The following is a 24262-nucleotide window of genomic DNA, read 5'->3' as shown; positions in this document are numbered from 1 at the left end:
CTACCTTTTGCTAAGGAGATCTGTGTATAGGATGAGACACATTTAATAATCAGACAATTTACAAGCATGCCCCATCTTCCATTTTCTGACCTCATGTTCAGCCAGGGATGAGTAGATAACTGGGGTCCTCTCTGGTCTTTCTTAAGCATGAATCTGCCTTCCCAATTCCCAGAAATATGTAGCATCTTATCAAAGCCCACATGGCTTTCTCATTTGCCAGGTCTCCTGTTAAATGTGAGGCTGCTGTGTTGCTTGCTGCAAGCAGTATCACAGCCTCACTCAGGGCCCCATAGACCTGTGGAACATTATCAAGCATACCAATATATGCATGAGGCATAATGGGAGCCAGGAAAGAGAGGGCAAAGAGAGAAAGGGAAAGAAAAAAATATTTGAAGAAGAAATGACTGAAAACTTCCTATATTTGAGGAAAAATGCTAAACTATACATCTGAGACACTCAGTGTCTCCAAGTAGGATATTCATCTAAGAGATGTAATAGTCAAACTGGGGAATGTTAAAAACAAAGAGAAAATCTTGAAAGCACCTAGAGAAGTGATGCATTATGTACGAGGGATCCTCAATGATAAGATTAACAGCTGATTTCTCATAAGAAACAACAGTGGCCAGAAGGCAGTGGGATGACATCTTGTAATTACTGAAAACAAATAACAGTCAATCAGGAATTTTAAATCCAGCCAAATTGTCCTTCAGAAGTGAAGGTGATAAGGCTTCCCTGGTGGCGCAGTGGTTAAGAATCCGCCTGCCAACGAAGGGGACACGGGTTCAAGCCCTGGTCCAGGAAAATCCCATATGCCGCGGAGCAACTAAGCCCGTGAGCCACAACTACTGAACCTGCGCTCTAGAGCCCGTGAGCCACAATTTCTGAGCCCACAAGCCTAGAGCCCGTGCCCCGCAACAAGAGAAGCCACCGCATTGAGAAGCCCGCACACCACAACGAAGAGTAGCCCCCATTTGCCGCAACTAGAGAAAGCCCGCGTGCAGCAACAAAGACCCAACTCAGCCAAAAATAAATAAATTAATTAATTTTTTAAAAAGTAAAAGCAAATAAGAATATTAAAAAAAAATTTTTAAATGAAGATGATATAAAGATGTTCCCAGATAAATGAAGGGAATTTGTTGCTCTCAGACCTGCCTTACGAGAAGTACTGAAAGAAGTCCTTCCAGCTGAAAGAAAAGGACCATGTGTAATCCAAATTCACAGAGCAAATAAAGATCACTGGTAAAGGTAATTATGCATGTAAAAAACAGTATATTTGTTTTCTATTGCTGTGTAACAAATTACACAAACATATGACTTAATACAATATATACTTATTACTTCACAGTTTTAAGGTGTTGGCCCGACTGTTCTCACCTGTAGGCTTAAATGGAGAAGAATTTGCTTCCAAGCTCATTCAGGTTGTTAGCAGATGAATTCCTTGGATGTATGGGACTGAGGGCCTCAGCTTCTTGCTGGCTACTGGCTGAAGGTTGCCAGTAGTTCCTAGAGATAACCTGCAGAGTCTTGGCCTGTGGGCTTTCCCACCAAGGCTCCTTAGTTCATCAAGGCTGCAGTGAAAGTTGCTACAATGAGTCTGCTAGCAAGATGGAGTCTTGTATATCATAGCATAACTACAGTAGTGACATTCTGTCACCTTTGCCAGATTCTGTTGGTTAGAAGGAAGTCACAGTTCCTGCTCATACTTGAGGGGAGAGAATTACACAAAGGCATGAGCATCAAGAGGCAGGGATTGTGGGAGGGGGCACCCTTAGAATCGTGCTGCCAGAGATAATGGAAATATATTACCCCCTTTTCATCTCTTAAAAGCCAACAACATAAAACAATAATTATAAAACTGTTGTTGGGCTTATATAAAGATGTAATATATATGACAATAATAGGACAAAGGAAGGGAGAGGAAAGGGGGCTATCTTCCTACAGTTTCTATATACTGCTACAATTAAATTCAAAGTAAGAATAGGAATGAAATAACAAAGAGAAGAAAAGAAATCAGTGGAATTGAAAATGGACAAATGATGGAGAAAATTATGAAACCAAGAAAAAGCTGGTTCTTTGAAAAGATCAGTAAAATTGATAAATCTCTAGCTAGACTGATGAAGAAAACAAAAGACACCAATATCAAGTATGGAAAAAACTTTTCACTACACAACTTATCGACACTAAAGGGATAATAAGGAATTTAATGAGGACCTTTCTGCCGTTTAGAAGAAACGAACAGATTCCTTGAAAGACACATATGGCCAAAACTGACCCAAGGGAAAAATAGAACAATCTAATAGTCCTACATCAAAGAAATTTAGTTCATAATTAAAACTTTACACTAAAAATCTTTAGGTAGGCCCAGCTGCCTTTTTTGTTGAATTATTTCAAATATTAAAGGAATAAACAATAACAGCACTACCCAAACTCTTTGAGGAAACACTTCCAAACTTATTGTATAAGGCATATAGTAGTACCCTGAAACCAAATAAAGACACTGCAGGAAATGAAAACCACAGACCAGTTTCCCTCATGACAAAAGAGAAATAACCTTAACGAAATACTATCAAATCTCATCCATCATTACATAAAAAAGAATATTACATCACGACCAAATAGTGTTTATCCCAGGAATGCAAGCTTTGTTTAACATCTGAAAATATGATGAGTAATTTACCCTATTAATAGAATAAAAGTAAATACCAAATGATCCTTCAATAGATGCAGAAAATGCATGTGACAATATAGTATACCCATTCATCATAAAGACTCTCAACAAGCCAAAAGCAGAAGACAACTTCCAAACCCTAAGGAAAGGCACCTGTGAAAAACTACAACTTACATCATAGTAAATGGTGAACTGCTGAACTCTTTCCCTCTGAGATTAGGAACAAGGCAAGGGTATATGCTTTTACTACATTTCGTCAACATTTTATTATTCAAATAAGAGTCCTGGGATTGGAAAGGAAGAAGTAAAGCTGTCTTTATTTGCAGAGAACATAATTGTATGTTTAGAAAATCGTAAGAAATCTCAAAAACATTCTAGAACTAAAAAGTGAATTTAGCTAGATTACAGATTACACAAGTTGGTATACAAAAATCAGTTTTATTTCTCTATACCAGTAATTAACATTTAGAAAATGAAATGTAAAAACAATTCATTATGATAGCAACAAAGTTTAGTAATAAATGTAATGAAAGATGTGCAGTACTGTATGCTGAAAAGTACAAAACATTGCTGAGGGAAATTAAAGAAGACCTAAATAAATAGGTATTCTGTGCTCATGGTTTGGAAGAATAAATATTTAGATAATTTGGGGCAGATTTACATTTTTAGAGTTGGTAGAGTTCCAGTCAACATTGTAACAGGCTTGTTTGAAGAAATTGGTAGGTTGATTCTAAAATTTATTGCCCAAAACAGTTTAAAGAACGTTTGAGAATGTTACCTGCTATCAAAATTTACTATAAAGTTGCAGTAATCAAGACAATCTGGTACTGGTATATGGATACACTTTTAGATCAGTGGAACAGAATAGAGTTCAGAAATAGATCCACACTTGTATGGTAAATCGTTTTGTGGCAAAGGCACCAGGATAAATCATTGAGGAAAAGGTAGTTTTTTAAACAAATTGTGCTGGATCATATAGATATTTATATGGAAAATAATTTATATGGAAATAGTTTATATGGAAAATAATGAACCTTGATCTGATCTTACGCTGTACACAGAAATCAGCTAGCAATGGACCATTGCCCTAAATATAAGAGTTAAAAGTATAAAACTTCTAGAAGAAAACAAAACCTATGTGATGTTGTGTTGGGCAAAGATTTCTTAAACAGGATACAAAAAGCACAAACCATAGAAGAAAACAAATGACAGTAGATTTCATCAAAATTCAAAACTTTTGCTCTTCAGAAGACACAGTATAGAAAATGAAAAGGCAAGCCATAGACTAGGAGAAAATACAAAACATATCTGACAAAAGGGCTTGTATCCAGAATATATACACAATTGAGTTTTAAACTCAATAATGAGAACAACTACACAATAAAAATGGGTAAATGATTTCAACAGACACTTCACAAAAGAAAGTATATGAATAAGCCCAGTATCAGTAGTCATCAGGGTAATGTATATTAAAATCCCAATAAGTTACCACTTTATACTCAATAGAATTGATAAAATTACTAATAATGCCAAGTATTAGTGAAGATGTAGAACATTAGGAACTCTCATACATTGCTGGTGGGAGTGTAATATTGTATAGTCACTTAGAAAAACAGTTTGGCCCTTTTTTAGGAGGTTAAATGTACATTTAACATATGACCCAGCAATTCTCTCCTAGGTATTTACCCAAGTGAACTGAAAACATATATCCACAAACAGACTTGTATATGAATGTTCACAGTAGCCTTATTCATTATAGCCTAGGAATAACCCATTTATCCATTTGCTACTGACTATATAAATAAATAACTGTATATCCATATTATGGAATACTGTTCAGCAATACAAAGGGACAAACTTTTGATGAACAACAACATGTATGAATTTCAAAAACATTATGATAAGTGAAATAAGTCAAATACAAAAGCCTAATACTCTATGATTCCACTTATATCAAATTATAGAAAGGCAAAACATTAGTGGTTGCCTGGGGTCCAGAGTCTAGGCAGGAAATTGTCTATAAAGAGGCAAGAAGGAACTTTTTGAGATGATGGGAATATTTTGATTGTAGTGGTAGTCACATGACTGTATACAATTCATCAGAGTTCATCAACCTGTATACTTAAAATGGTTCAGTTTTATTGCACCTCAGTAAAGCTGTTGGAAAGAAAGAATCCATATTGGTAGGGAATGTTTGTCTGCTTTTATTTATATATAGTTTCAAACTTTTCAAATGGGTTTCTTGAGACTGCTACAATTTGTATTAAGTAGGTTGCACCTGGGGGGAGAAAGCTTGCTAAAGCGGACAAAGTTATGAGGTTGATGGGGCTACCATGTTAGTGTTCAGGGAAGGCTTTTCTGTTGAAGGAACATTTGAACAGACACAGATGAAGTGAATTCAGTTAAGTCAAAGAAGGTCTCTTCACATGTGCCCTGCACATTTCTTACAGAATTTATATCTAGGTGTTTTGTAGTTTCTGCTACTATTACAAATAAGATCTTTTTCTTATCTTATTGCATTGGCTAATAATCCTTAAATTAATTTTTGTTTTCATCTTTGTCTTATATTTCCTATTTGTTAATTTCTTGAGGAAAGTAACTATACAGATTTTATACGTTGTTAACCTACAGTCTTCCTTCTGTGCTGTGTTTCCAGTGTGTGCTCAGTTAATGGATTTTAGTGGTTTTTACTTAGACTAAGCAGATCATTGCTGTATTTGTTAATCTTTGTTTTTCCTAGCTCAGTATAGCACCAAGTTGTAAGTAGAATCTAAAAAAGACCTGAGGTTGAAAACTAAAGATGCAAGTGCAATTTTATGTAACATAATTTTAATTTTACTGTCAAATAAAGCGAGTATAGGATGCACATGAGACTGTTTGCTGGCAACTTTAAAGGTATGCATGGTGGATGAAAGGTGGGAGAAGTGAAAAAAAGGTATTCTTAAATTTCACTAACAGATTAAGAGAGAATGTCTGGAAGCAGTTGATTGGTCAGGTATAGATTAGGAATGGCCATCTTGGCAAGATTTACGGTTTTATTTGAATAGAAGGGGCTCTTTTATATTTCATGCCTGTCTTCACTTAGTCTACTTTAGGTAAGTGAGGTGTCTGAAAACAGACTTGAGGGCTCAGCATCATCTGTCAAAATGGAAACATTAGTAGCTCATGTTCATGCCTTACCAGTAGATGGCAGCAATGTGCATTGTTTAAATATTCTTGCTCCTTTTTTTTTTAATTAAGTATTGAATAGGTACTGTATATTTTTCTTTTAGTGAAGACCAAGGCAGATATGATACCCTCATTTTCTTTAAACACATAAAAGTCATATTAGTCTTGTGTAATGTCAGTTTATATGAAATAATCATAGAAATTCAACTGATATAGCTTACCTAAAAAGTGTTAACTTTTTATAGCTTTTGTTGTAACTATTTCTTAATTGAAATTTGTATTCTCCACAGTATTATTACTATTTTAGATAAAATTTTCTGCCTCATAGGTTTTTCTAAGAGACCAAGCTGTCATAAAATGTTTTAGAACCAAGCAACATTTTACTAAACAAAATGCAAGTGTTTAATCACATGACTGTGGAGGCTTTTTGTTTGTTTGTTTGAAGAACACTTATGAATTTTTCTCTTTCATGAACAAGCTAAAAATTAATGGTGACTTTTATAAGAAGAAAGTATTTTAATCCTTGGTAGTTAGGTCCAGCCAGTTATCTTCACACAGAATTGCTGGCCTCCAGGAAGTGACCTACCTATAGCATATGAGGGTTCTTGCCCCTTTTCTGCACTTGTCCAGGAAGGCTAGTGGGATGAGAGCTGTGTAGAACTGACCCTCAGCTTTAGGAAAGATTGGGGGCAGGTGACAAAAGTCTGTGACTTGAGGAGTCACACAGCAGATAAATCATTTTAGTTTCTTTTCTTCTCTTTTATTTATTTTTTTTCTTCCAGAAATCTGTCGATTTAGGAGAGAGGTTTGGAACTGTTTTAGAAAATAATATGTATTCAGTGCTGAGGTTTCTCCCAATTTTTCACACAATGTGTGCTGCTTAATTCTTAAAAACTCCAAAGTTCTTGTAAAACGAAGAATTCAGAATAGAGTTTTATCTTATAAAAACATGATTTATCAAGATCACTTAACATATATCTTACATGTTTTGGAATTCTTACAGATCACAGAAAACCTTTTTTTTAAAATTTTTACCTAATACACCCTAAAACAACACAGTCTGCCAGACCACAGTACATCCGTAATTTAGAGCAGCAGATGTTGCTACACATGCTTCTTTTTAAGACCACGAAACAGCAGAAGAGAAAATAAAACAAAAAGTTCAAAACAGAAGAGAAACATGAAACAGTACAGAGATGAGGGAGTTGGGAAGCCAAGGGCAATCGGTGAAATTAGCAAAGAGAGGGGATGTGGTGATCTGGACTCTGTTTTTTGTATATAGCTTTTAAACACTTTGTAAGTCATATACTCATCCTATTAATCGAGGTTTGATAACTTTCTACTAAAATTTTTTTTCCATTAAAATGGTATTTCAATTAAGCTGAGGCAAGAAGGACTTGATATTCATTATAGTGTTTAATCATTTCACATTTCATAAGAGAATTGGCTAAGATGTGCTGTGCCATGGCAGAGTTCGTTGCTTTGTCTCAGAGTCTGCTAATGTTTTCATTTTGGTTTTAACTCTAGCTGATCCCACAGTTAAGGACTTAATCGGAGGCTTCACTGCACTTCATTACGCAGCCATGCATGGCCGGGCTCGGATTGCACGCCTGATGTTAGAATCTGAATACAGGAGCGACATTATTAATGCAAAAAGCAATGATGGCTGGACTCCCCTTCATGTGGCTGCTCACTATGGTAGGGACTCATTTGTCCGACTCCTACTGGAGTTCAAGGCTGAGGTCGACCCACTCAGTGATAAAGGTACAACGCCGCTTCAGCTCGCCATTATCCGAGAGAGGTCAAGCTGTGTGAAAATCCTCCTGGACCACAATGCCAACATCGACATTCAGAACGGTTTCCTGTTGCGATACGCTGTGATCAAAAGCAATCACTCTTATTGCCGAATGTTCCTTCAGAGAGGAGCAGACACAAACTTGGGTCGCTTAGAAGATGGACAGACTCCTTTACATTTGTCTGCCCTTAGGGATGATGTGCTTTGTGCACGGATGTTATATAATTATGGAGCGGACACGAATACAAGGAACTATGAAGGACAGACCCCACTGGCTGTTTCAATAAGCATTTCTGGAAGTAGTCGACCATGTTTGGATTTCTTACAAGAAGTCACAAGTATGTAATTTAATTATTACTATTATTACATTTAAAAAAATTTTGTATCTTCTGAGGAGCTTAAGGTATTTTTACAACTTAAAATGACCAGACATTAATGATTCTTGTTAGCCCTGCTCATTCCATTCATCTGAAATGAAAAGAAAGCTCTGTATCACAGGATTTCATTAAAAATTCAGTTGTGCTACTAAAAGTAAATGGGGGTAGATAGGGTGTTAGAACACCCTCGATGTTAGATGTTAAGATCGATGCTAGAACAAGGCAGTTCCTACTGGTCATAAACATAGTCTTTCCAGGCTTTCCTGGAATTGAGATTGAGGAATTAGGAGAATTTTGGATCTTAGCATCCATAGCTATGGAAGTGTCCTAGAATTTGTGCTTTATTGCTAAGCTGTTGCTCATGTTTTATTGTTGCTTTTCTTCTTCTTTACAATGTGAACAAACATGAAATGGAACAACAGTGTTATTTATCAGGCATCTTAGTAATGCAGGTTAAGGATGATAGAAATCAAAGTGTTGTAAAGAAAAATTTGCTCCCAGTGGAAAATTTGGTGCCACTGTCTCTGGCCCACACAGGACCGTATAACTGACCTGTTTTTGTGTGGGTACTTTTTTTTAAAGCCAGGAAAAGTGTCTGACCCATTGTGTGTAGTGGAGTAGCCACCCTCTCCTGTCCGACTGCCTTGTGACCAGTCGAGTGTGTGTCTCAGAGCTTAACATCCCACATGAAGCCACAGTCTATAAACAAAACATTTGTCTGCCACACTTTTTAATGAATTCCCCTTCCTCACCTAAGTTTTATGTTTCATTCATTGTTATGGAAGAAGAAACACATTCTGGGTACCAGGTACTGGAGGGTGAGGAGTTTACTTGACCTGCTTGTAAATAATCCACTGATCCCCTGAGAGCTGAATTTGGGAGTAGAAAACTTATGAAGAAATGAAGTGTAATTTGTATTTTGTTTATTCATAAGAAGGGAAGGATCAAATTATTACCACTAAGTATATTCAGACTCAAGCATAAAAAGAAATCACACTCAGGGTCTAACTCATGCTGTCCAATAGAACTTTCTGTGATGATGGAAATGGTCTCTGTGCTGTCGACTGTGGTAGCCACTAGCCCCATGTGGCTGTTGAACACTTATTATGTGGCAAGTGCCACATAGGAACTGAATTTTTAATTTTATTTAATTGTATTAATTTAAATTTAAACATCCACAAGTGCCTAGTGGCTTTCAACTTGTACATGACAGATACGCCTGCCTTAGGAGAGGTGTTTTGGGCTATCTGGTAGGTGGTCCCTTGCAGAAAGCTTTTGAGGCACACTGATGTACCCAGAGACAGGAGATGTTGTGTGTGCTGATTCCTCCCCAGCTGACCCTTCAGATCCAGGCCACATTTTAGGAAAAAGACTACAGCAAAAATTCAAATGCTGATTCTCTCAGCAAATGTTCTAGCAGTTTTCATTTATATAGACCAGTAGGGGTGTTGGTGTATTGAAAGATAAGGTTACTCTTGAACTTGAGGTTAGAATTCTGGCGTGGTATGTAGCCTATAAAGTATATCTTATTCTTAATAAATTCTGAATATATTTTTGTTGTTGCTGCTATTGTTGTTTTAATTTTAACACTAGAGGCTCATGGTTAAATTACCTTGTCTGTCTTCAGGAAGGCATGTTACACACATAAATGCCGCAGCCTGTTTGTTAAATACTTTGCTCAGTGGTTAATGGTGTAGACTAGGGCTAGACTATGTTAGACCAGCCGTGACTCTACCACATATTAGCTGTAACTTTGAGTTACAAACACATTAGCTAACCGCTTTGTGCCTCAGTGTCCTCATCTTAAAATTGGGGTAATTATATCTGTCTTACAGGCTTGTTGTGAGGATTGAATGAGTTAATATTTATAAAGCACTTAAAACAGTACCTGGCACATTTTAAGTGCTATATATGTTTTTTTTAAAATAAAATATTTAATTAAGTGAGGGTAGATGAACAGCAAGAGCTGGCTTGCTACCTACAGAGTGAATCCCTTAGATTCTTATTCTACCCTAGCCTCTATTTTCAACTCTATAAACTGTTGTGTAGTCTGCATCTGGAGACAGGCAGCCCGGGGTATGGGGGGAGCTGCCCCTTCATCCCCTGGCCCTTGGAGCTGCTCAGTTCCACCATGGAGTGCTGCTGGAGAGCAAGAATGTTGAATTAAAACAAGATTCACACGTACCTTTAAAATTAGGGCAGATAGGAAAATCAACGGGACTGCCTCTTTGTGTTTGAGTTCTTCACTGCACCTAGAGCAGAGCCATACACCTAGTAGGTCCTCAGTAAGTGTGGGTTGGCTGATTGGCTGCATCTGTAAGGATGGTGGCTGAGCAAACTTGGGATGCTTTTCAGAAGTGAAGGACCATCTGTCCTTGGAAGGCTGCAGTTATCCTCTGTCTTCAGGTGATGCAACATAATTCATTACTTCTTGACTTTGCTGTCAGTGGTGTTTCCTGCCAAAAGCAAATTAAGTGTTTCTGCTTCACCTGTGCATTATTTATTAGATTTTCTTTTTCTAGTGAATAATTATGTGCTAGAAGGACCAACTGTAGCTGATGCCCTCTGGAGCTTTGTATTGGCTCTCTTGGAAACCAGAGTGAGGACTTCCCTGGTGGCGCAGTGGTTAAGGATCCACCTGCCAATGCAGGGGACATGGGTTCGAGCCCTGGTCCGGGAAGATCCCACATGCTGCGGAGCAGCTAAGCCTGTGCGCCACAACTACTGAGCCTGCGCTCTAGAGCCTGCAAGCCACAACTACAGAGCCCATTGCCACAACTACTGAAGCCCACGCGCCTAGAGCCCGTGCTCTGTAACAAGAGAAGCCACCGCAATGAGAAGCCTGTGCACTGCAACAAAGAGTAGCCCCGCCGCTTGCCCGAACTAGAGAAAGCCCATGTGCAGCAATGAAGACCGAATGCAGCCAAAAATAAATAAATAAATAAATAAATTTTTAAAAAAGAAAAGAAAACCAGAGTGAAAGATGGTTGGGTGGTTCAGGGAGCCATCAAGTCAAATATCTGAGCTCCTTTCAGTCTTTACTGCTGCTGAGAGCTACCGCTCTCTAGGCCCCGAGTCCTTGGCCTCAAATCTGAGAACTCAGACTCCTGAGGTGTAAGGACAGCAGAAATGCCACTTGGTGGTCTTTATTCAGGGACATTTTACTAGAGAGCAAGTTATTTAAATTGGAAGAGCTCAAGACAATCATAATCCTAGAATCTAAAAGCTACTGTGGCTTTTTAGAAAAATTGCCATAAAAACTCTGATACACACTCCATAAAAACAGAGCAGGTCAAGTGGCTTAGTTATAAGGTAGTATCTGTGGGTGCCTTGTTGGTCACAGTAGAGGGAGAAGCCACAAAGAGGTGTTGCTATTCTACAGACAGACTTCCAGAAACCTCTGCCTTCTAGAATGGCTGGAACTCAATGTGATCACCTCCAGAAAGCCAGTCAACTGAAGGAGCAGCTTTTTTGTGCCCTGGAATGGTAAATACAGCTAAGAGCCAATGATCATACCTGGAGAATGAGGATCACCTTGCTGAGGGAAAGATGTTTCCTGCTTAGAGAAGCCAGTTTTTGGTCTTTTAGTTCTTTTACTAGAAAAAAAAAAAGAGTGGAGCAAATAAACTAAAGGGACAACAACAGAGAGAGCAATGAAGATGTGACCGATGACAGGTAGAAATGGTGGTGATGACAGACAGCAGCAGACGTTCTGATGGAGGTCCACTGATGGAGGATGATGGAGGTCTGTTGATGGAGGTCTATTGGAGACACTCATTCTGAGGGTCATGCAAATGCATGCAGTTAATTCAAGTAGAATAATTTGTACATAGCATTTGCACAGACACCATTTGGAGCTAAGAGGATCATGGAAACTCTGGCATATAGGAATGGGCAAAAATTCTCTAGCTGAAGATAAAGAGCAGAGATTGTAGGAATGTTTGCCCAATTCAAAAGAAAAAATTAACATTTATGCACAAGGAAGGGCGAGCACAAGAAAATGTTGTTAAAAGAGGTGCAACGTTAAAACTTCAAGAAAGACTATTTCATAAGTAAAGCTTACCCTGAGGAAATGGTTAAATAATAATAGAACTCTCCTTGAGCAATGGGATTGTAATCTAGTGTTCTTTTCCCCTTATCATCTCCCTGCCCTACAATGTAAACTTTCTGAGTCAAGGAGTTACTCAGAATATGAAAGTTTTTTAAGAAAGAGAGAGAGATTTCATGAGAAAGCAGTTTTGCTCTCTCCCCGGTTTCATGCCCTGCCCCCCACCCCCAAATACCCACACCTTGGTGAGCTAGGAGGACTGCAGTGGCTGGAGTCAGAGAAACGTTTATTCTCCAGGTGGGGTAAGACTCTGGTGAAGTCTCTTTCCTTGGAGAACAGACTTTGTTATGAAGTTTCTGAGTGTATGTCAGATAGTTATTCTCACCCTCCCCCTGGCAGAGCCATGAGGGGGTCTTTATTGGCTCTTCATGTGAGAACCTGATGGGGTTCCTGAAAGGAAAGCTCAGAACATGCGGGGGTTTCCTAAGACTGTGGCTCTCCCTCTCAGGCTGGTCCATGCACAGCTCCTGGCAGTTTGTCATAATGACCATTTAAGTGTTCCTACCAGTTTGTGGCTCCAGTAGCTACTGCTGCAGGTGCACAGATTTCAGCTGTGACACTAGATCTGATTCTCTCTCCAGATTTTATGGTGGAGGTTTGCCCTGCGACATCAGTTTACTGATGGGTGCTAGATAAGTCATTAATTTCAGTTTGTTCAGCTTTTTCTTCTTATAAGGACTGGAGTGAGGACTTCAAGTTCTTTATATGTTGGAGCTGAAACCAGAAGTCTATTCATTATTTTTATCATTTTTACTTAAAATGCAAAAATCATCCTATCCATGGTCCCTTGGGCTGAGTAGAGTTTTGCCCACTTGTATTCAGAGGCACGTGTCTCCCTTAGAGTGTCCTGAAGGTTTCTCAGCTGTGCCTGTGTCATGGGTGCTGTTGAATCAGCTGAGTCTGGTGGTGGAGAGAGCAGCTAATGGGCTGTTGACCCAGTGTCTGACTTACCTAATAAACTTGGGCAAGCTGCTTAGCCTCCACCTGCCTCATGGGTCTGTTTCCTCCTCTGAAAAATGGGGGAATTAGACCATAGTCTGTGGAGTCCCTCCTTTTAAAAATTCTTGCCAATAAACACTCTTAAAGGGGATGATATCCTGCTGCTTGTGGTTTTATTTTATTTTGTTTCTGGATTCATGTAGAACAGTGTGGACTCTTGGGGGTCCTCAAGACAGTTTTAGGTGCCCATGAGGCCAAAACTAATTTCATAACAATACTGAGATATTATTTGCCTTTTTTTTTTTAACATCTTTATTGGAGTATAACTTTTACAATAGTGTGTTAGTTTCTCCTTTACAACAAAGTGAATCAGTTATACATATACATATGTTCCCATATCTCTTCCCTCTTGTGTCTCCCTCCCTCCCACCCTCCCTATCCCACCCCTCTTGGTGGTCACAAAGCACAGAGGTGATCTCCCTGTGCTATGCGGCAGCTTCCCACTAGCTCTCTATTTTACATTTGGTAGTGTATATATGTCCCTGCCACTCTCTCACTTCGTCACAGCTTACCCTTCCCCCTCCCCATGTCCTCAAGTCCATGCTCTAGTAGGTCTGTGTTTTATTCCCGTCCTACCACTAATCTCTTCATGGCATTTTTTTTTCTTAGATTCCATATATATGTGTTAGCATACGGTATTTGTTTTTCTCCTTCTGACTTACTTCACTCTGTATGACAGACTCCAGGTCTATCCACCTCATTACAAATAACTCAGTTTCATTTCTTTTTATGGCTGAGTAATATCCCATTGTATATATGTGCCACATCTTCTTTATCCATTCATCTGTTGATGGACAGTTAGGTTGCTTCCATGTCCTGGCTATTGTAAATAGAGCTGCAATGAACATTTTGGTACATGACTCTTTTTGAATTATGGTTTTCTCAGGGTATATGCCCAGTAGTGGGATTGCGGGGTCGTATGGTAGTTCTATTTGTAGTTTTTTAAGGAACCTCCATACTGTTCTCCATAGATGCCTTTTTTTTTATTGGAGTAAAATTGCTTTACAACGTTGTATTAGTTTCTGCTGTACAATGAAGTGAATCAGCTATATGTAATCAGCTATATGTATATATCCCCTCCCTCTTGGACCTCCCTCCCCCCTTTCCCCCCTCCCCATTTAGGTCATCACAGAGCACGGAGCTGAGCTCCCTGTGCTATACAGCAGGTTCCCATGAACTATCTGTTTTACACATAGTAGTGTATTTATGTCAAACCTAGTCTCCCACTTCATCCCACCCTCCCCTTCCCCCCTGTGCCCACATGTCCGTTCTCTACGTCTACGTCTCTGCACTGACTTTTGCACTGATGGTATAAGAGCTGTGATGGGTAAAATGGCAGGTACCTCAGCTTTAATCAAGGTAGTAGTCCCAGAGGGTACTAGTAGTTGTGTTCTTCACCACAAGGCAATCTCAGTAAAGAGTGTTCCAGTTCCATTTAGGAATCTCTTTGATTTAATTTTATTAAATCTTATCCCTTTCAGTATGTACCTTTTAAATATTCTGTGGGATAGAAATTGAAAATATTCTTACTGTATAATGAAGTGCTGTGATTGAATTGAGGAAAAGTACATCTGTGATTTGTTTGAGCTGAACCAGCAGCATTTTTGGTGGAATACCATTTTTACCTGAAGGATGGACGGACAGCCAAACTATAGCTGTTTAGACTTTGGTATTTGGTAGACATTTTCTTGAAAATGAATAAAGTGCATTTGTCACCTTAAGGAAAACAACCGACAGTATTTATGGTGAGTCATAAAATTTGAGCTTTCAAGTGAAAATTAGAATTTTGAAAAGCTTGTATTTTTGTATTTGCCACTGGGACATTGACAGTTTCCCAACATGTAAAGACTTTTTTGAGATTAGTTGAGATAATAACAAAAGTAATTTTTTGATATCATGTAATAAATTGGGTCAACATTTGGAAGATCTGCATAATAACCCAGGTAACCAGTATTTTCCAAACGACTAATGCATGATGTTACAAAATCATGCATGGGTAAAAGATCCGTTCAGAGGGCAAAACAGACCAATGGATTTTAATATGAAAGAGTATAAAGAAGTTCATTGTTGTGGTTTCAGATTCCATGTTGCATCTAACCTTTAAAAAAACACCTCTTGTTGAGTTTTGGTGAAGTATCAAAGAAGATCCATGATTATCTAAAAAGGCCATTAAAATATTCCTTCCTTTTCCAACTACCTATGTGAGTCTGGATTTTCTTCATCTACTTCAGTCGAAACAGCATATTACAACAGATGGTATGCAGAAGCAGATCTCTAAATCCAGCAGTCTTCTCTGAAGCCAGATCTAAGAGATATTTGCAGAGATGTAAAACAATGCCACTTTTCTCATGAAATTTTTCTTGTTTTGAAAAGCAGCTTTTTTTCCCATAAAAACTTATTTCAACTGATAATAAATTTATTACTATTATTTTAAGTGAATCAATAAGTATTTTTAAAATTTCTGAAGTTTATTTTCTAGATATGATGAATATAGATGGAAATAACACACATAAACAAAAATTCTTTGAGGTCCTATAATTTTAAGAGTGCAAGTCAGTTTAGAAGACTAGTACCCTGGATTCTAGATCCCAGTTTCAGAGATTCACTGTGCACAGCAGCATATCAGAGGTGCCAAGGAGTCCTTGAGTAAGTTAACCACTTAACTGTTCAGTAAACACCTTTTTTTTTTTTTTTTTTTACATAGCACGGCAGGCTCTAGTATAAATTACTCTTAAGGCAGAGAATATGCCAGTTGGGTTTGTGTTTAATATCCAGAGGAGTCTAAGGTAATGCACTGATCTGTGTTTCTCGTAGATGCTGTTCAAATACTTGAAGCAGCTGCTCAGTATGCTTCAGTGGTAGGTAAAAGGTAGTGCTGGGTTGTATCAATATTTCGATTTGTATGTTTTAAGGAATTAAAGGAGTTAATAAAAGGAATTAATAATTTAATTTAAAATAATTTTAATGTATTTAATAATTTAAATAATTTTTAAGTATTTTATTTAAATAAAAACTTTTTAAATAAGTAAATTGACCAAAAGGAATTTGAAAAATAAAGGGCTCATACTTCTAAGAGAAAAAGATTAGGTAAATGGGAATGAGTTGGGTAAACTGTTTTGCAGAGACTTAATCCATCAAGTACTTAAGATTGTTGCTTTCTAGAACATCAGTTACGGGCATTTAAAAATACTATTTTATAAACACTACAGTAACCTGAAATCACAGGCATGTAAAAATACTATTTTATAAACACTATAGTAACCTGAAATATGTCTTTATTTAAATTTCAGTCATAGTCAAGTAGTATGTTTTAGCTGCAAAGTTTTAAACTTTAAAAAAAGTAAGAATATAAATCATGACTTTAATTTTAAGAAAGTGAAATTTAGGCTGTGGCTTTCTCAGCTAAGTCCAGCACAGCAACAGGTAGGTATGTAAGCACATAATCCCATACAACCCATCGGCATCAGGTGCCCTTACTCCTGTGTTCCTTTCAAATGCTTCTTTAATCAGTTTCTTTTACCTTTTTTTTTTTCTTTTTTTTTTTAGTATGACTTACCAAAATAATGTTACTTAGTATAACTCTTTGGGGAAATAATTTGTGTAACACATTTTAACTAAGGTTATTTTTGATAATTGATTTTTCTTCTCATTGGGGATTTTGCTACACATCTACATTGTAGTCTTATAGGGTTATTTAGTCCCAATTATTTAAATCACTTTTAGAAACAAATAGTACACAGTTTTAAGTCAAATTACACCACATTTTAAGGTTCTTTGATATGGAAAGTATTACCTTATTCTGTACTATTTCTATCATATTTGCATTACTTTCTATTTTTTATGTAGGCTTCTAGGGATTTCTGTTATTTGTTAGGAAGCAATATATGCTTTTGTTTGGCTTAGTGCAAATGAGAAAAATAGGTCAAAGCTCGTGTGCCTGTGAAGAAAAATGTAACAAGTGGACAAATGTCATCAAGCCTGACATTGTGTACTTTTGGATTCTAAGAGTTAAATCAGAGTAGCCTTTTATTTTACAATACCATGATTTTTATTTTGAGGTGAGCTCGCAACTACCTTTGTCCTGTAAAATAAGATTTAACACATTTCATACTAAGTCCCTGTGAAGGGAATTCAGAGGCAAGAGCAAAGGAATAAAACGTGTTTATGGTAGGATCTTAAAATGGGAAACTAAAATAAAACAAAGAGGTATTGCGAGACCATTCCAGATGTTGACCTAAGATGGAGAGTGCTAAATAAATATGTTTAGCCTATTATAAATGCAGTGCTGGTCATGTCAAAAGGAGGTGCTTTAGGATATTTAATTTTCAAAATTATGCTGCTGCCCTGGTTTTGTAATTATACTAGACCAGACCCTTCAAAAGCTGATTTCCTATTTTATACCAGCCCAATTATTACTAATGATGGGCTTCTTTACCAAATGGAAAGACTAATAACCCTTTGAAGTATTATGTAATCCCATTGTAGTTCATTAGTATGAATAATAGTTTGTAGTGTTTCTGCATCCCCCATAGTGTTTATAATTCCTTAAATTATACTCTTTTTGTGAGATGTCCCCCAAGGTCTCCCCTGTCATCCCATGGACAAGGCAGTTGCTATTTAACAGGACAGGAGTAATTTTCCAAGATGTCTGGTAAACAGCGTGCACGTGTGTTGGTTTTTTGCTTTTGTTCCCTTTATTCTCTTTCTCTGCCTTCTTTTCCTCTGCCACCACCTCCTTCTTTCTCTTGCCCCTTTAATCTCGGGGACAGTGCATTTTTAAGTACATAGTAGGTGCTCAGTAAATACTTTTGAGTGATATGTCGACAAGAAAATAAATAATAGGCACATCTCAGAGATACTGCAGGTTCTGTTCCAGACCACTGCAATAAAGTGACTGTTGCAATAAAGCAAGTCATACAAATTGTTTGGTTTCCCAGTGCACGGAAAAGTTATGTTTAAACTATATTGTAGTATATCAAGTGTGCAATAGCATTATGTCTAAAAAAACAATGCGTACCTTAATTTAAAAAATACTTTATTACTAGAAAACGCTAATCATCATCTGAGCCTTTAGCCTAGTAGTAACTTCAAGGAAAGGATCACTGATCACAGATCACCATAATAATATAATAATAATGGCAATGTTTGAAATATTTCAAGAACTACCAAAATGTGGCACAGAGACATGAAGTGAGCGAATGCTGCTGGAAAAATGGCGCTGATAGACTTCCTCAGTTCAGGGTTGCCACAGACCTTCAATTTGTAAAAAATGCAGTATCTGCAAAACGCAATAAAACGAGGTATACCTGTACTTCTTTTTCAGTCATAACCTTCTATTCCTAAAATGATATTCCTGAAAAAATGGGTCCTTAAATAGTCTTAGAAATAACACTCATTACAATTAGTCTTTATTACTCTTTATTATGTAGACTGCTTTTCACTCAGTGCCACTACCTGGCAAGGTGAGGGAATATCTGTATATTTGTGGAGCAGTAGATAACGACACACCTGACTTCATCACTGCACAGCTTTTTTATACAAAGTTCTCACATCTCTGCCGAATCCAGGTCATGTAGTGATTTCCAGAATATGATTTCCATCAATTTGCTCACGACTGTTTCCCAGGACTAGATTACGAGTTGTTCTTTTACTGTTAAGTTGTCAGCTAGTTTTCTTACCATCTTAACACCAGGAAGCTTCATCTTCCAAAAAGGAGCCCTCTACTTTTCTGAGAAGGGGAAGCAAAACATATCCTTACAAGTATTTAAAATTACTGTTTTAACGTTTATTTACCAAATACTCTGTAGCTCTTACTATATGCCTGGGTACTATTGTAAGCACTTTACCAAAACTAATTCTTTTTATGCTTGTAAGGCCTATTATGTAGGTGGTGTTATCCTTAGTTCATAGATGCCGAAACCAAGGCAGGAGGCTAAGTAGCTCACCCAAGAGCTTCTGGGGCCAGCAGTTGATGCTGGCTGCAGAGTTGATGCTTTTAACCACTCTGGCCCTTACCATTCAAGGTCTTTCTGCAGACAGGAATTATACATGGTCAGGAAATCTTCAAAAGATCACATTCTCCCCAAACATTAAAAGACTGCCACAACACACTGCTTAAGAAGAAGAAAATTCGGTAGCAAATTGAGTAAAACTTTCAGATATTTAGGCATAGAAAGTTCATTTTTCCCTGGGAAAGGCTAATGCACCAATAGCTTCTGAGGGTGGTAGTATTTCTGTAGCTGCCTCCCTTGAATTTATTAAACCATTAAAAGTCTCCCCTTTGCTGCAGCTTCTAGTAACATTTTAAAACTTTCCTTTAAGCCCTGACCAACAGCCTCGTCAAAGCTTTTCCCCCCCTGCCTGGTCCCAATGACAAACCTACCTATTTTAGATTTTTTTTTTAAATGGCAACCCCCTACTTCCACGTCCCAGAATCTCACTTGGTTATCTAATGCTGCAAATTTTAGTGGCTTAAAATAATAATAGTTGATTATTTTACTTCTCTACTCCAAGCAGTGTCATCTAGAGCCACCTGACTGGGGCCTCTCCACTGTCAAAAGGGCTCACTCTGATGGCTGGCTAGTTGTGCGGGCACTTGGCTGGGAGCTCAGCCTGGATGTTGGGCAATTACTTCAGTTCCTTTTTGTAGACTGCTGAGACTTCTTTATGGCGTGGTGATAGCTGTGTGCCAAGAGTGAATGTCCCAAGAGCCAGGTGAAAGCTATGATCTATGAGTTTCACCATAGTCACGAGCCCACCCGGTTTGAAGGAGAGGGAACCTAGATACTGTCTCTTAATGATGGGGTATCCAGTCACATTGTAAAAAAAAAAGAGCATGAGGCATAGAGGTACTGTGGTCGTTTTTGGAGAGTATAATCTGCCACAAAACGAGACCATCAGAAGATCCCCTATTTGGAACCTATTGTCTCCATCTTTTCTATGTTAGCTAAGCAAATTCCAATAATACAGGTTTTCCACATTGTTAGATGATATGTTTTCATTTAAGTACACATGTATATTTATATATGTCAATTCTATGTCATTTGTTTTTTGCCTGAATACATCGTGGTTGTTCTTTTCATTAATATTGTACTTGAAAAGAACCTGCCATCTATTAGGAAAATCAAATTCTTTAAAAAAAGAAGATTCAAATCTGATACATGTTCTGGTTTGCATTTGCAGATCAAATACTATAAGCATTTATTGAAAAATGACAGTGATAATTTATTCTCTTCCTAAAGGTAGCCCATGAATGGTGATGAAAAATAATTCAAAACAGGTTAGAAAATGATTTGCTGTTGACATGGGTGTGTTTTGCAATGAGCTGACTGTTTCATACTTTAAGGACAAGCCTATTAAGTGTTCATTTGTTCAACTAGTATTTGTTGAGTATTGTGTCAGGCATCGGACTTTTGCATTGGCAGCCAGAAATCGTCTTACCCTCATGGAACATGTGAGGAAGATGGACATTAATGGCTAATCACCAAGTAAATGTAAAATCATAGCCTTGTTAAGTACTGTTGAGAAAAGGAGCTCGGAGAGTGTCTGATGGGGAACCTGACCTCATCTCCCTTTCAGCAGTGCCCTTTTAGTAGAGATCTGGACGATGAGGGGGACATACCTCACCAAGAGACTCATGAGTGAGTGCTACAGCCTCACAGGGATCCTTATGCAGACATCCACGGATACACGTGCCCCTAGCTTACAGCCATTTTTAGGGCAGCAGTAGCTTCAGCTGTGATTCTGTTAAGAGACCATGTATTAAGTACCTCTTGGAAAGCACATGTTCATACAGGCCTTACAGAGCAGAGGTCTAAGTTTTAAGGACCCTTTTTCGTTTATAAAGAATTACTTAATTTTGAATAATGGTGATCCCTATAAATGAGTACAATTCAAGTAAGTACTAAGTATAGCAGTAGTTCTCCCCATGGCCTGGGGACCCCTGGAGTTAGCCAGACCCTTTCAGGATATCGAGGCCAAAGCAATTTTCATAATAATACTAAGACATTATTTGTCTTTTCCACATTCCTTCTTTTATGAGAGTAAGTGGACTTCCCCAGAGACTGGATGATGTGATTTCATCACAACAGATTGAGTGTAGGAGCATATATGAGAGTTCAGCTATCATCTCTTAAGCCAGACCTTTAAAAGGTTTGCAGAAATGTGAAAGAATGCCATTCTTATTTATTTTTGAAAATATTGTTACCTTCATAACAATGGTATTTATGTTAACATATAATGGGTATATCTTTGTTATTTTTAAATGAATTAATAAGTATTTCTGAAATTTCTGTTTTAACTTCTAATATGGTAAAGTGTAAAGAGGTTTTGAGACCAAGAAGTTTGAGAATCACTGAAGTATAGCATCCTGCTTGACTTTGAGCATGTTACTTAGAGATGCAAGCAGCCTATAAAATGGGAATGATGATCAAAGTACTTCCCTCGTAAAAGGATTAATCGAGTTAGTATGTCGGGAGCTTATAAGACTACATGGCACAGAGTACACCTTCAACATATGTTAGTTTGTATTATTATTACCATTTAATATGAAAGTAGAATTTATGTGAATCCAAACACTTCTGAGGCTCTGTGGCAAAGAATTTTTGCTTGTGTTTGTGGTCATCTGTATTGATTTGGTAAAACACAATATTCAAAAGTGAAAGAAATTGCATTTTGTAATTTTTCTTTTGAGTTGGGTTATAGCAGAGGTTTTTATTGGCAGATGGTCAGGGTGGCATGTTTGAAGAGATGGAGATTCAGAATAGCTTGGGGTGCTTTTTCCGCCCCCCCTGCCCTCCCAGTCCACTCCCTCCCCACAGCCAAGTTCTGCTGTGTCCAGAATCATGGTGAACAGCGGGGCAGATGTCATTTGGGAGAGATCCCCAGGATTGTGTTCTGTGCCCTGGACAGTGAGCTGACAGGAGGAGCCATATTAGAAAGCATCTCTTTTAGTTCCCTTACTTTTCAGGTGGAGAAACTGAGGCCCAGAAGAGTGATTTGTCTCACACTGGTTCACCCAGCATATTAGAGGCCAACCTGGGACAAGAACTGACATTCCAGTTTGTACTGGTAGGCATACCAGGCTTAGAGTCAGAAGATCTGGTTTTTAGCCTCTGTCTAAAAAGCTTTAATTGGTCGTCTGACATTGAGCAATTGACTAAAATCCCTGATCTTTAGTGTCCCTATTTGTAAAATGGAGGTGAAAATATCGACCATCCCAGGGATGTGAAAAGGATCAAATGAGACGCCATATGAAGGTACCCAGGACATGTCCTCCTAGCTAGAGTCTCTCTGATCCTTTGCATGTAAAGTCCACAGAGAGACACTTCCCAGTGAAATAAACTATTCTTTTCAGAACCTTAAAGCCCACCTTAAATGTTGTGCTTTGCAGCTTTGTAACATTTTCTTTTTTCTGTCTTTGTAGGACAGCCCAGAAACTTGCAGGACCTGTGCCGAATTAAAATTCGACAGTGTATAGGCCTTCAAAACCTAAAGCTACTTGATGAACTACCAATTGCCAAGGTCATGAAAGACTACTTAAAACACAAATTTGATGATATCTGATATACACAGAACTGTGAGCAAGATTAGGAGTTATATTCCAGTTACTTAAAAGGCTTTTTGCCTTGCACAAAGTATATCCTATGCAACTTCTGATTTGCTGTGAAATCAGAAAGCAGGTATACACTTTTAGGTTTTTTTTGTTTGTTTGTTTGGTTTTCATTGTAGGGGAGGGATGTTTTTATATATATATAAACACACACACACACACACACACACACATGCTTGAAGGTCTTAATTTGGTTTCTTGGTCCAAGTTTACGAGGTTCAAGCTTTCTATACAATATTGCATTTAAAACAATTGTTTTTCCAAAATGACACAAGCAGGTTAGGAGTGGAGAATTTACCCTTTCCAAATTTATGGTTTCATTGATGTGCACAATATTATAAACCAGCAGAGCACTTGTTACAGTTTGGAGGCACAGTTTTACCCAGGGCATCCTGGGTTCTACTGGAAAATGCCCTAAGAAAATTTTAAAGTAACGCTGTCACCTCAGTCATTTTTAATGAGTACAAATTGGCTGTTTCAAACTGTTCTTTTCCTAATTAATGTAGCTTTGGATGACGTAAATCCATTACCTCTGCTTTCCTGTTGGTGTGCTCTTGTTTTTAACTTATTTTTTTAACAACTGTAGTACACTACCCAGAGACGTTGCGTCTCAACTTCTGTCTCTAGTTGAATTGTGCTTTTAAAAAAACTAATGGGAAAGAAAATAACTTTATAAAGCCCGTGTATTCTGTTTTTAAAACAGTGCCTCCAGTGCAGTACTCTTTCTGGTGTATTTTATCCATTATTTCACTTGATGTTCCTCATTCCACAGCTGGCTTTGACATGCCTATGAGAACAGGAACCACCACGAATTTTAATTGCAGAACCATAGTATGTCAGTTGCAATTTTCATTTTAAGCTTTGTCTTTTACTTCACTTTAAGCCGAAAATTTCATGTCCTGGTGGTAGAGTATTCCCTAAAAATAGCCCCAAATATTGTTAAACCATTTGGCTTTAATGGTTAAATAACTTGGGGTGGTTTCATGGTGTTTTTTTCTTCCCAGTTGAAATACAATTTCTAAAGGGTAAAATTTCTAATGGGTGCACATTTGTAAATCTGGTTAATTCCTAATATGCTAATTAAGCATTTCCTATCTATTTTAAAGTTATGCACAGTGACGCTCTTCAGAACAGTTATTTTCTGGGTTGATTGGCATATGTTTGCAGTGTAAACATAAATATGATAAAGTGTCAATAACAATGGTTCTAGAGGCACTAGGGATCTATGATGATGCCCTTGGAAATGAGTTCTGTGCTTGATTTGTCATCATATTTAGTTTCAGAAGAAACTTTAAAAATATCCCAGTATTGTTCTTAGTGCTTTAGGAAATTTCAGAATAGTTACACACCAGTAATAAATTTGTTATCAGAAGTTTACAAGATGAAGGGCTTCTCTTGTCTGAATTTGTAGTTTTAAGTCATTAAGTATACAGCTATTTCACCTGAAAAGTATAACTAAGCAGAATTAGGAATCTACTCTGGCTTTACCCTTTTCAGAGCCAGCAGTGTTATTTCCTCAAGCACAGAGTTTATTCTC

The 24262-nt window shown here is 37.7% G+C and overlaps 1 protein-coding gene across 2 annotated transcripts in view; it reads left to right on the top strand.

Moving 5' to 3' along the window:
- ASB7 (ankyrin repeat and SOCS box containing 7) overlaps nt 1-23756 on the top strand; it is a 47327-nt gene extending 23571 nt beyond the window's left edge. The window contains exons 5-6 of one of the 2 annotated variants that reach the window (XM_007119367.4): nt 7364-7969; nt 22540-23756. In XM_007119367.4, coding sequence (XP_007119429.1) covers nt 7364-7969; nt 22540-22679 — 746 coding nt within the window. In that variant the 3' untranslated portion in view covers nt 22680-23756. Of the gene's footprint in view, nt 1-7363; nt 7978-22539 lie in introns of those variants that run through there. The other variant, XM_055088168.1, reaches the window with a different exon arrangement.
- Nucleotides 23757-24262: the final 506 nt, after the last annotated feature.

This window comes from Physeter macrocephalus, chromosome 11 (genome assembly GCF_002837175.3).
Source record: "Physeter macrocephalus isolate SW-GA chromosome 11, ASM283717v5, whole genome shotgun sequence".
Classification (NCBI taxonomy): Eukaryota; Metazoa; Chordata; class Mammalia; order Artiodactyla; family Physeteridae; genus Physeter; species Physeter macrocephalus.
Note: the sequence above shows the minus strand (reverse complement) of the source record. Positions and strands in the feature narration are given on the sequence as shown.